The sequence below is a fragment of the Typopeltis vanoorti genome, chromosome 3 (genome assembly GCF_054136105.1).
Source record: "Typopeltis vanoorti isolate ZY-2024b chromosome 3, IOZ_Tvanoo_1.0, whole genome shotgun sequence".
Lineage (NCBI taxonomy): Eukaryota > Metazoa > Arthropoda > Arachnida > Uropygi > Thelyphonidae > Typopeltis > Typopeltis vanoorti.
This window is the reverse complement of record NC_143551.1, coordinates 137,163,640-137,177,240: the sequence shown is the minus strand read 5'-3', so window position 1 is coordinate 137,177,240 and position 13,601 is coordinate 137,163,640. Positions and strand designations below refer to the sequence as shown.

Genomic DNA, 13,601 nt, shown 5'->3' with positions numbered 1-13,601 from the left:
TTTGTTGGTAGTTCCCTCATGTTATGCACGAAGAAGTCTTCTAAGAAGACAAAACTAGTTGTGCAGTTTACTTAATTAAAATAGTGTTTCTATTTTTTATTTCTCGGCTTATAGTCATTTAATCTATTTCGAAAAATATGTCTCTCAGCTGATGATGATAGTATGATTGTTTATTTATCTTTCTGGTATAGGTTTTCTGTATATGGAAAGTAATAGTGAACTGTTTTAACTGATGTGTCTAAATGTGACATGGAGCCTAATAGGAAATATGTGAACATAGCACCAATGGAATGTTAATTTAAATGTAGCCATGTTGATGATTTTGATCTCCGAATGTTCTATGTAAACTCAATAAAAACAAGAAGTGGGGGGGGGGGAGCTCAGAAATCCACAAGAGTCCCATCTGTTGTTTTCTTATACATATTTTTCCCCACCATATAAAATAACAAGAATTGAACTGAATTTTCAGAGGCAATTGTGTTAATATACTTTGAACACACAAAAAACAAGAAATGATGATAATATTTTATTTACAAATATTTTGACTTGAAACTAATAAGCCATCCTCTGTGTAGGAGCCATTGAACAAGACAGAATGCTTCTTCATGATTTATTTTTCACATTATTACCACAAACACTTTTAACAACAAAGATGTTTTATTAACGCTTATATTTCGCTGATTTTCAACTCAGCATCATCAGAGCACAACACACATGTAAATGCGATAGTGAGTGAGTGAAACAATATAATTGCAAAAGACAAAAGATCTAAAGTCCTATTTTTGGCGCCCTCTAACGAAAAAAATCTTTTGTCTTTTGCAATTATATTGTTTCACTCACTCGCTGTCGCGTTTACATGTGTCTTGTGCTCTGATGATGCTGAGTTGAAAATCAGCGAAATATAAGCATTAATAAAACATCTTTGTTGTTAAAAGTGTTTGTGGTGTTGTTAATACATGAAAAATAAGTCATGAATAACCATCCACACCTAAGCTTATCTGTTAGATTAAAGACAGAATGCTAACAATATATTACAAAATATGTTAGTGCCATGTGAACACATGATGTGACTACATTGAGATTTAATTAATTATGATGATTAAGGAGAATGACTCTCCCAAATTTTTAGTAAAGTCATACAATCATTTTGATTCAATTTGGACTATTCACCAAGGCTTCACCACTTTCCTTAAATATTCTTGTTGAGAGGCTTATACGCTGGTTAAACATGATAACTAATATTTAAGGAATTGACAGCGTATACTAGAAATATAGATTAAATAAACTTTAATATATACCTTCCGATATTTCGGCGAACGTCACGTTGCCATCTTCTTGGGAACTTACTACACAGACACGTGCACACAAGTACTAATAACAGCAAAAGTTTATTTAATCTATATTTCTAGTATACGCTGTCAATTCCTTAAATATTAGTTATCATTTCCTTAAATAAATGTTCATATTTGAATTTTTTTAAATAATTATTTATGTTTTCCAATAATTCTTCCCCAAGTGAAATCATCTAGATCAGGGATGCACAAACTTGTTAAGGCCGAGGGCTGCATAGTTCCACTGTTACTTATGGGAGGGCTGCCATAAAAAAACTTGAAAGTTATCTACTATATATTGTTTATTTTATTTATACCTATCATAATTGTTACAAAAAAGATAATAAAAAGTAAGTGAATTTAATTTGATGCATGACATTGCATTGATTTGACGATTGTTTTGATATTTGGTTCGAATTTTGTAGTAGCCAACCGCAAAATTGATTCTAAATTTTCATCAGTCAAGCAGTTCCTATTTTTTGATTTGTTAATATTCATGACTGAAAAAGTTTGTTCACAAATATATGTTGAGCCAAAGAGACTTGCACATTTTAATGCATCATCTAGCAACCATTTATAATTGTTTTTATCGACACAACGATAGAAGTTTAATAAATTGGCTTTGTTAAATTTATTTCGCAGGCTCTCATCATTTTGAATGTCGATGAGTTCAAGCTGTGCTGATTTGGGTGCATTTTCGGCAAAAGGATTGCTAAATAAATCTAGCACCGGCTTCACTTTTTTAAAATCAGAAAACCGATCCTTGAAGGCTGATATTAAGTCATCAATCTTTTCAACATACACAGTTTTGAAGTTGACATTGAACTTTTCAGAAACTTTCTTATAATTAGGAAAATGGATGTAATTCCCTGACTTCAATTGGATTTGAAATAGATTTAACTTGCACTGAAAAGACAAAATGTGGCCATAAAGTTGAGTAACCAATTGATCTTTGTCTTGAAGTCGCGTATTTAAATGATTAGTAATGTCAACCAGAAAGGCTAAGTCACATAACCAATCTGGATTTTTTATGTCAGGGACATCTTTGTTTTTTTTAGTCATGAAGATTTCAATTTCATCAATTAAATTTAGGAACCGCTCCAATGTTTGTCCATGACTTAGCCACCTCACTTCTGTGTAAAAAATTAAGTCACCATATTCACTTTCAATATCTTCAAGAAACTTTTTAAATTGTCAGTGATTAAAGCCACGGGATTTTATAAAATTAATCGTTGAAACCACAACTCTCATGACATGTTCAAATCCAAGTTTCTTAGGGCACAAGCTTTCTGGATTATACAGTGGAATTGTATCAACTCATCGACGTGCTGTCCCAAATGCTGTTTCAGTAATGTTACCAATCCAGAATTAGTTCCTATCATGGAAGGAGCTCCGTCAGTCGTGATACCTGATAATTTTGTCAGATCTAAATCAATTTTGGAACACTATTCCAAAAGCCCAGTGAACATGTCATTACCTTTCGTTTGATCTGACAATGAACTCATTCCAATCAGCTCCTCACTTACCTCAAACTCTTGCGTTATTCCACGTGCAAATATTAACAACTGGGCTGTGGAAGTAATGTCAGTTGATTCATCAATAGCTAATGAAAAATAGGCACATTTCTTTGAATAAGATGTTAATTGGTCCTTTACATTTTCTGACATTGCAGTAATTCTTCTTTGCACAGCATCCTGCTTAACTGAATTTTCTCAACATTTTTGACTGATTCAGGAAAAAGTTTTTAGCAGCTATCTCAAGGCAATCTTTAACGAAATCTCTGTCTGTAAATGGTCAGCACCTTTTTGCTATAAGGCGAGATATTTCAAAACTTATTTTTGTTGCGATTTCGTAATTTTGAATAGGTTTTGTAAACATCACTTGCTGACCTGTCAATTCTCTTTTCAAAAATGAAATCTTTTATTTGCATAGTTCTTCGGGTAGATTTGAAAATATAGAATGCAGACTTTCATAGTGTCTCCTTATATTGGATTCTTTTGGTATGGCTACAGCACTTTTGCAAATCAAGTACACGATATTATTAAACGACTGCACAAAACCATATTTTTCGGTCCAGCTATCCTGGAACTTCCGTTTTTCATCCTGTAGTTTGCGTTTCCTACTGTGGAATTTATTTTTTACCGTTTTCATCATCATCATCATCAAATTCCTACCATGTACCCTCAAGGGGTGTACAGGATATGACAGTACTACATGAAAAAATTACATCATTACTAACTTCCTATCTACAATTTTCCTCCAAATCAGTCTGTTACTTGTCAAGACTCCAACATTATCAGATCTTATATTTCTATCGTCTAAGGCACTTTGTACCGTATCAATCCACCTATATCTTGGTCTTCCTCTGGGTCGTTTTCCTGCCAACCTGGCAGAGAACACTTGTTTTGCTAATCTTTCCTCTCCCATTCTATTTAAGTGACCATACCATCTGAGATTAGCTCTGCTAACGCATTCCTGGATGCTGACAATGTCAAGTTCTTTCCTAATATCCTCATTTTTAATATGATATTGCCATTGATGCCATCTGTTCACGCCTCTAATCTTTCTCAGGACTCTCATATCTGCGGTCTCTAGTCTTTGGTCAAGTGTTTTACTTCTGACCCAGCTCTCAGATCCATAAGTTAAAATTGGTTTGAACACAGTCTTGTATACAGCTAATTTAGTGTTCCGACTAATTTCTTTCTTATTCCATATGAATTTATTCAATTGACTTCCCACGATACCAGCTTTGCTGATTCTGTTGTCTATTTCTATATTTAATTTACCATCTTCACTAAAAATTGTGCCTAAGTAGCTGAAATGTTTTACTTGTTCCACAGGTTCTCCATTCACAACACAGTTGACATTTTCAATGATTCTGCCTATTTTCATTGTCTTTGTCTTTTTATTGCTGACCTTCATACCATATCTATTACAACAGCTATTCAATTTAGTCAGAGAATCTTGCAGACTTGTAGCAGATTTATTTAGAAGTATAACATCATCCGCATAAAGCAAAGAGCTGACATTAACATCTCCAATTTTGATATCAGGTTTAATACCACACTCCTTCATAATGTGATCCATATAGATAATGAATAACAGAGGGGATAATGTACATCCTTGTCTCACACCAGATTTAACATTAAACCATCTTCCTGTACTTCCTTCAATTCTAACTGCTGACTCACAACTCAAATAAAAGCTAAGTATTGCTTGATATAATGCCCCATTGACACCATATAACTGCAGCGTATTGAATAGCTTCTCTCTTGGCACCTTGTCATATGCCTTTTCCAAATCGACAAAACTTAAATACAGATCTTTGTTATATTCCCATGCTTTCTCGACTATTTGTCGTAAAGTGAAGATCTGATCCTGACAGCCCCTATTTGGCCTGAATCCAGCTTGTTCTTCACCAAGCTTTTCTTCCACAATTCTTCTCAACCGTTTCTCAAGTATACTTGCATAGATCTTGCCAGGAACACTCAGTAGGGAAATACCTCTGTAATTCTCACATTCAGTTTTATTTCCCTTTTTATATATGGGTACTATGAGAGCTCTACTCCAATCATTGGGAATTCGTCCCTCTGACCAGGCTTTCTGAACTATGCAGTGCAGCCACTGTAAGACTCTTATACCACCATACTTCAGCATTTCTGGTCGAATATCATCTACTCCTGCTGCCTTTCCACATTTCAAGCCTTTGATGGCTTTTTCTACTTCAAGTATGGATATGTATTCTTGACTGCATGCCTGGTCAGTGTTTTTTATCACTGTGCTGTCATCACTGCTTGTTTCATTTAGCAGTTTTTCAAAGTAATTACTCCATACTTCAAGGATATCTTTTTCTCCTGTTTTCATTTCACCTTTATCATCTCTAATTCCTTTTACAGCACTCTTTCCTCCATTCCTTAGCTTCTTCAACAACCTCCAGAATATTTTGCACCTTCTTTATATTTATTTTCTATATTCTTGCCAAAGTCCTCCCATGACTTTTGCTTAGCTAGTTTTACACACTGTTTAGCTTTCTTACATTTGTCTCTGTATTCTTTAAGAGTAAAAGCTGACTTATTTGCCAGGAACTTTTCATATGCTTTCTTCTTTTCCTTCACTGCCTCTTTAACTTCCTGTGTCCACCAGGGAGTTCTGATTTTTTTATCCTTGCACACAACCTCACCACATGCCTCTCTGGCAGAATCAATCAATGTTTCCTTCAGAGTTTGCCACTGAATCTCCAAGGTTTGATTCCTGTTATCAAACTCTTTCATTTTCTTTTCAATAATATTTCTGTATTTTAGTCTACAGTTTACATCTGAGAGCTGCTCAACTTTTATTCGCTTTAAAACTTTCTTACATGTTATTCTTTTCAATATGAAATTCAATTTTATCCTGCTCAAGACTAAATAGTGATCACTTCCAATTTCAAATCCTCTGTACACTCTGGTGTCCTGCACCAGGGAGAAAACATCACTATCAACAATAACATAGTCAATGAGACTTTTCTTATTCCTTGCCTCTTCTCTCCATGTGAATTTTTGCACATTTTTATGTTGGAACATGGTGTTAGTAATAACCAGTCCATGTCCTGAGCAGAAATCCAACAGATATTTGCCATTATTATTAGCTTTGCTCTTTTCTCCAAATTTTCCCAAAATATTTTTGTATGTCTCACAATCAATTCCTACTCTGCTATTTAGATCCCCAACAAAGACCAACTTTTCCTTTTTCATTGTGTCAGTTGCTTTTTCTAAAGCATAAAAAAATTCCTCCACTTCTACCATAGTAGAACCTTCTGTGGGACACAAATAAGTCTCATTGTCCAGTTCCCCATTCTCATATTTGCCCACATTACTCTACTTGAGACTGACTGCCATTCAAGAAGATTAGCCTCGTATTTTGTGTTGAATACTATGGCTACCCCTTCTTTTCCTTGATTGTCATTGCCTGAATATAACATTTTGTATTTATTGCTCAGAAAGATCTCACCAGTTTTGGTCTTTTTTGTTTCAGTCACCCCTATTATGTCGATCTGGTACTTATCTAATTCCTCAGCTAGCTCCATTTCTTTGCCATTCAGGCTTCTTACGTTGATAGTACCGATCTTTAACTCTGGTGATGTTGAGTTGGGGTTTGTTTTCAGATTTGTTCCAGTAGCTGACTTTTCGCTGTTCGCCGTGGTTCCCTGGCGAAAACAACGGGGGCCTTGTTTAACCGGGCGACGCCCCAGCCGGCATGAAGTTTTGTCATGTTGTACCATCATTTTTTATTTTGGTTTAACCAATAAGAATACAATTTGGTCGGCTAAATCCCAAATTGCCAGCCCATCCTCGTTCGTTCAGTATCAAAGTAGATACCCAACAGGGTGCACCACGAGAAGGTGAGGATTGGACATTAGGTCAGAAGCCCTGGTCGGTTCTCCGCATTTCTTTAAAGGCTATGTGGAGGTCTCCTCTCAGTTATACAGCTTTGACCCTTAAGCACCCCGTTTTACCGTTTTCTAGGGGTGATAATTAATTGTAGTAACCGCACCTACGAAAACAAAATACTCATATGACAAATAGACGAATTATATAATTTGTTAACATTATTACTAACTGATTATCGTAAGTAGACAGGTAATTGTGACATCACAGCTACTTTGCTTTGTGCATGTACCATTTTTAAAAATTACCTATCGCGAAACTTGTTAAAGTTAAAATAATACACCGTGAGCGGGCCACCAGCAAATCAACGGAGGGCTGTGGTCTGTGCATCCTTAATCTAGATGATGTCTTTGAGACATTACAAGGCATCCAAAGTTGCAACTCTATTCCTTCACAAAAAGATTTTCCTTCAAACATAGGTTGCTTATCTCAGCCTTTTGCCTTTTATTGTGTTGAGTGCTACCACTTGACCGCTTTGCATGCGATTCGAAAATTTGAATGTATACCCACTTTCTTCTCAGTTGTTAGTTATTGCCACAAGCTGATTCATCTGAATTTGTGGTTGTAATCTTCAGAAATAGTGTTTGTTCTCAGGTTTTGGACACCAGTTCATATAGATCCCTTACTGATATGTTTCTATCATATCTCCTCTCCTTCTATTCTTAGACTAAATCTTTAAGCATCATGTCCTTCAACTACTTCTCATATGTACAGTTCCATAGGCTCATTATCAATTTGGTTATTCACTGGTGAAACTTTTCACTTGACTGTTCTTCTTGGAATCCAAGTGGTGATATTTGTGCACAGCAATCCATATGTGGTCTTATCAAAGGCTTATGAAATGGAAGAATAACTTCTTTATTCCTACAAGTTAATGTTCTCTTTAACAGTTTTGTTTTCCTATGTGATGATTTTACTCCCTTGCAATGCGACTCCTTTAACTTACTATCCACATTAATTCCATTTAATACTTTGCAATGACTTTTCTGTGCTCTGTGGATGTAGGTTTATAAATCCTACAAAACCTTAGCAGCTTAATAAATCTTGTTTGGTTCTTGTGATGTTATGTTTTATACTTTTAAAAAATTAAGTTTAATCATCAATTTCCTGATATGTACCCTCAAGGAGAATTCTGGCTACTATGGCACTGCTTGATTAAGTTCACATTATTATTAATCTACTAATGACAATTTTCCTCCCAATTCCCAATTAGTTTCCTCCAACAATATTTGATTGTTGACAAGCGCTCAAATATTGTTGGAATCCACCTAGACCTTGGTCTTTTCCTGGGTCTTTTTCCTGCCATATTAGCATTGAACACCTGTTTTTGATAGTCTTTCCTCTCACATGCTATTTAAGTGACCAATACCACCTTAGAGTGACCCTGCTCACACATTCTTGAATGCAAAGAATGCCGAGTTCCTTCCTAATGACTTCATTTTTAATGATTCTGCCATTGATGGCATTTGCTCAGGGCCCCTAATTTTTCTAAAAAAACTTTCTTATCTCTGGTCTCTAATCTTTGATCAAGTGCTTTATTTCTAACCCAACTCTTTGATCCATAACTTACAACTAGCTTGAACACTGCCTTGTATACTGCTAGTTTGGTGGTTTGTCTAATTTCTCTCTTCTTCGATATGAATTTATTCAACTAGCTCCCCATCATACCAGCTTTGCTTATTCTGTTGTCTATTTCCAAATTTGGTTTTCCATCTTCACAAAATATTGTGCCTCTATAGGTTCTCCACTAAGAATGCAGCTGAAGTTTCCTATATTCTACCCATTTTCATAGTCTTGTTCTTTTTTGTTGCTGAACCTGAACCCATCTTGCCCAGTTTGTTACAGTTATTAGAAAATCCTCGAGCACTGGCTGAATTTAGCAGTAGATTGTCAGCATAAAGCAAAGAGCTAAGCTTGATGTCTCTGATTCTAATATCAGATTCTAATTCTAATTATGAAACAAATTAGTATCTGATTCTAATTTCTTTTATAATGATATCCATGTCGATTATGAATAAGAGTGGAGCTAATGTGCATCTTGTTATATCTTATCTTTACAGCCAGTTTTACATGAAATCATTTCTGATATTATCTTCTATATCACATAATTTCATCTCTTTGTCATATTATCACCTGCATTTCCTTCAATTCTAACTGCTAACTTACAACTTCAATATAGATTACATATTGCTCGGTGTAATGTTACATTTATCCCAATAATTGTGTTTTGAAAAGCCTTCTATGGGCACCTTGTTGTGTGCCTTTTCCAGATATACAAAACTTAAGATCCTTGTCATATTCTCGTGATTTCTCATCTGTTTGTTATGAAGTGAAAATCTGATCTTGATAACCTCTATTTGGCCTGAACCCATCTTGTTCTTTCCAGCTCTTTTATAAATTTTTCTTGGCCTCTTTTCAAGTATACTTGCATAAATCTTACCTGGAATGCTTAATGGAGAAATTGCTCTGTAATTCTCACATTCCACTTTATTCCTTATATATATATACACACACACATATATAGATAGATAGATGAGAAATGCTCTACTCCAGTCATCTGGAATTTAACCTTCTGACCAGTCCGTCTGAATTATGCAGTGTAGCTAATGCAAAACTTTTATACCTCCATACATGAGCATTTCTATTCAAATATCATTTACCCAGCTGCCACATTTTAAGTTTTGATGTCTTTTTCTTTCTCAATTATTGATATGCACTCCTGTTGCATTCCTCTTGAAAATTTTCTACTGCTGTTCTCTCACTGCTTGTTTCTTTCAACAGTCTTTCAGAATAATTACTTCTGATCAGGCTATATAATTTGAGTCTCAGAACAGGGTAGATTCTACAGGAGTGGAAAAAATGCATGGTAATCCCATTGCACAGTGACCTATGTATCCAACACTATCGACCAATCAGTATCTCAGCTAAGGCCTTATCTTAAATTTTCATATCATCTTTATCATTATTATTACTATTACTGCACTTCCTTGAAATCACAAGATTCATAATGGGCGATACAATCTATCAATTCAATATCTATTATATCTCTTCTTGAAACTGTTAGCATACAAAGCACTCACAACTGACTCAGGCAACCCATTCTTCATTCACCAATCTCCAAGCAAAAAATCTAGCCCTCGTCTTTGCTAACCACACTCTTACTAACTTCCAGGGATGTCCTCTTGTTGTGCATGTTGAAACATTTCTCCTGCATCAATCCTGTAAAAGCCTTTAAATGTTTCTATCATATTCCCCCCCTTTTTTTTTTCCTGTCAGCCAACTTTTGCATTCCACATACCCTCAATCTATCCTCATAGTGAGCATTCCACTCACTGTCTTGATCACTTGCCTCTAGATCCTCTCTGACACTTCCTCATTCACAAGAAACCCAGGTGACCAGACTTGACCACTTAATCCAGATGTGTGGTCATATCAAGGCTTTATAAAGAGGAATGATAAATCTCTTATCTCTTCATGTTAGCATGTTCTTCAATTTCCAAGTAATCTTCTGAGCTATCCCTGACTACTTTAGCAATATGACTACTTTAGCTTCATCTCTCTGTCTACTTCTACTACTGCTCCAAAATCCCTGGCTTTATCAATTTCCTGGAATACAGTTCTCTCAATTTGGTACACCATGTAATTTTTGTATCTTGAAGTTCATAACTTGACACTTTTCCACATTAAATTGACATCCATTATATTTTGTCCATACTGTCATCTTATTTAAATCATTCTTCAAGCTCTTTACATCACCTTAATTAACTATTACCCTATCCCAGTTTCCATCACCAGCAAACAACTGAATATCTCTCCTCAAATTATTTCCTAAATCATTTATATACAAATTAAATAGCAGTGGTCTAAGCACAGAGTGCTGTGGCACACCACTAGTCACCTGCCTTCTCTTGGATTCTTCTCCTCCTCCATATGCTATTCATGCTAAACTTTAATGAAATCATAATGGCACAGAGAAATAATTAAACAACAGGTTTAATCATTTTAGTATTTCATCTCAGTCATAGAGACATCTTCGGGAATACACTGTTAAAATTGTAATAACACAGAAGAAACAGTTAGTGGAAGCAGTGAGATTATAATAAATTAAGACTAAGGTCCTATGAGGGGCACCCTCTATGGGTGCTGTTGGCTAGTCTTAGATGTTGGGCAAGAGGCCTAACATTAACTCCTAATCAGAGTGTAGTATCTGTTCTTGTCAGCTTAATATCTGATATGGAGCAAAAGATATTAAACTGATTTTTAGAAGGTAAGTGCTTGGAACTTACTCCACATTTGCTATGAGTTTCATAGTATTGTACAATATCTTCCTTATATATATATATATATATATATATATATATATATATATGGCATGCGCGCGCACGTGCGTACTGGGTCGAGATGTGAAATGTATTTTTTATTGTGGATTTCAGTCAGAAAAGTATGAAGAGACTTAAAACAGTATACTCATGCACTTAGTCTCAACGTATAAAGGTACCATTACGACAATTATGTCGTTAGTTGAGAAAGTTGTTAAGTTGGAAATCACTATGTGAACCCTAAGCATATGTTTCGAGTTAACATGACTAAATACTAAAATGGCAGGTCTGTTTAGTTAATACAGTGTCCAAATTATAACATAAAATTGTGGTATTCAATACCATGCTGTACTGTGATGAAACATGAAGTACAGTGCCTCTGTTTGTTTACAGTAAAATAATCAGCTGGAAACACATGGAGCAAGAGTAATTCTTAAAAGCTGCTGCTTTATGAATTGAATGATTCATCAGATGAGACAGGAGAAGGATAGTTTATTAACAACAAATTCTTCAAAATCAGGAATTACAACAAAGTGCTCTGAGGATGGTTCACCAGATGCATAACTTGTGGAAGATCTAGACCCATCTACAGAGGTGAGGTGTGACAGTAAGAGTGGGCTTTTTAAAAATTTGTACATTACATCCAACTTAGTCTGCACAGTTTGCCTTTTCTTTTCTGCATAAATTTTTCCTTAGTAAGCAGTTTCAGCTTGCACCATTCTGTCTACTTTGCTTAATCTCTCTGTTCTGGGTCATTTCCTCCAACCGAATTGTCTCATAAACATAATCTGTGGATGGTCCCACTTTTTCTGTGGGACACTGCTTCTTCATATTCTAGTTTTTTCTCTCATTTTCATCTTGTGCAACCTATCTATGCTTCTAGCTCTATAAGGTCATTTGTGAGTTTTTCTTCCAAGGGTCTACCAACTGTTGCTATACATTTTCATTGTCAATCTCCATCTCTTTAGGAGATAATGCTGTCTTGTCACCAGCATCTGGTAATGCTTTGTCTTTGTTGAATCCTATGAATATAGGAACATATATCTTCAGCATCTTTTTCTGAACAGCATTCACTCTATCACCTGACTTCATGCTGCATCTACAGTCTTTGTACATGCAAGATATTATATTCTTTCCATAAGTCTGAGGGTTCCCCCCCCCCTCTCTCTTTAGCAACAATAGCCTGAGTAATTGCACTTCTTAAATAATGCTTTGTAGACAGCAATAATACCCTGGTCTGTGGGCTATGGTATTAGGTGACTGTCAGTGGGATGGCATTCATAAATTGCATACATCATAAGTCAAGTACTGACTGTACTTATTTATGCTGTTTTGGAAGATTTAATTTAATTTAATTTTTTATTTATTTAAAAAAAAAGTGCTATTAGCCAGTTATAGTAATTTACCATTTATCTGACCACATCACTAAGGCAATCTTAAATAGAGTATGAATAATTGAAGTACAATTATGTGGTGCTGCCAGAAGTCGGTTGATATGCAAGGGTCAGTTAATTGAAGTGGTATCATTTTGAAGGTCGGGTAAATGGTAGATTACCATGCTTGATTGATAATGATTTATGATTGTGTTATATGCAAAAAATATGAGAGGGGTCTGTAATTTGATTTTTGAATGAGGGGAACACCTGATTGCTGAATTTATATGTATGCCTTCTGAATAATTTTAAAATGGATATTTACTGTCTCTGCATATGCCTATTGTGAAATTTGCTTGAATAATTCTGATTATGCAGATCCAGTTATGGATCTCAGTATTTTTCTCAATGTCATCTGCTGCTCTCCTTGTATGCATGCCACTGATTTCAGTTACTGGCCTGAGGTATTATTATTATTATCATCTTAACTTTCAAAGTTTTGTGTATGGCTAATGTTTTTTTTTCTCTCCCTAATTTTCAGGAAGTTCTCTAGAGAGTCCCAGAAACATGTCTCCAAGCCAACATTTTGCATGTATATCACTTAAAAGGTATTGTGACTTTTGACATATGTTGTAGACGTTGATTGTTTAGCAGTATTGTTATTGATGTGCATGGATCTGTATTTTACTCGTAATATGACCATACTTGGAGGATAATTTTCCCATTGCTCCACATGGTGTGTGTGTGTGTGGGGGGGGTGCATGTCTAAGTATGCATGCATACATGTACAAGTTGATTCTTTAATTTTTTTAAAGTGATTTGGCTGATTATATGTTTCATAGATTCACTTTATGAACATTTTTATATATATGTTAAAGATACCAAGAAATTATATACTTGGTTTTAATCCTTTTTCCCCAAGGAAGCAACACAATGTTCTGCATGTGAAATATTCATGTCTGAGCTGCTTGTATATAGAGGCTAATGACTTCATGTCACTTGCCTTAATATGTATCCCATAATGCAAAGCTTCCCCCCCCCTTTCAGGCATGTATGATGCTATTCATAATGGAACGGGCCACTACCCGGACCAGTTTTGACCTTTATTGAAGTCTCATCAGTGGGAGCCAGACCTGTGAGAGATACCAAGGT

General features: G+C 35.4%; 1 protein-coding gene and 1 pseudogene across 7 annotated transcripts in view; both read left to right on the top strand.

Annotated features, from left to right (window-relative positions):
* The window catches only part of dop (microtubule-associated serine/threonine (MAST) protein kinase dop), a 677,535-nt gene that overhangs the window by 174,441 nt on the left and 489,493 nt on the right, over window positions 1–13,601 (top strand). For all 7 annotated transcript variants that reach the window (XM_090390876.1, XM_090390874.1, XM_090390878.1 and 4 more), the window contains one exon: window positions 12,991–13,057. In XM_090390876.1, coding sequence (XP_090247002.1) covers window positions 12,991–13,057 — 67 coding nt within the window. The remainder of the gene's footprint in view (window positions 1–12,990; window positions 13,058–13,601) is intronic.
* LOC150108593 (U2 spliceosomal RNA) lies at window positions 10,934–11,089 on the top strand (annotated as a pseudogene).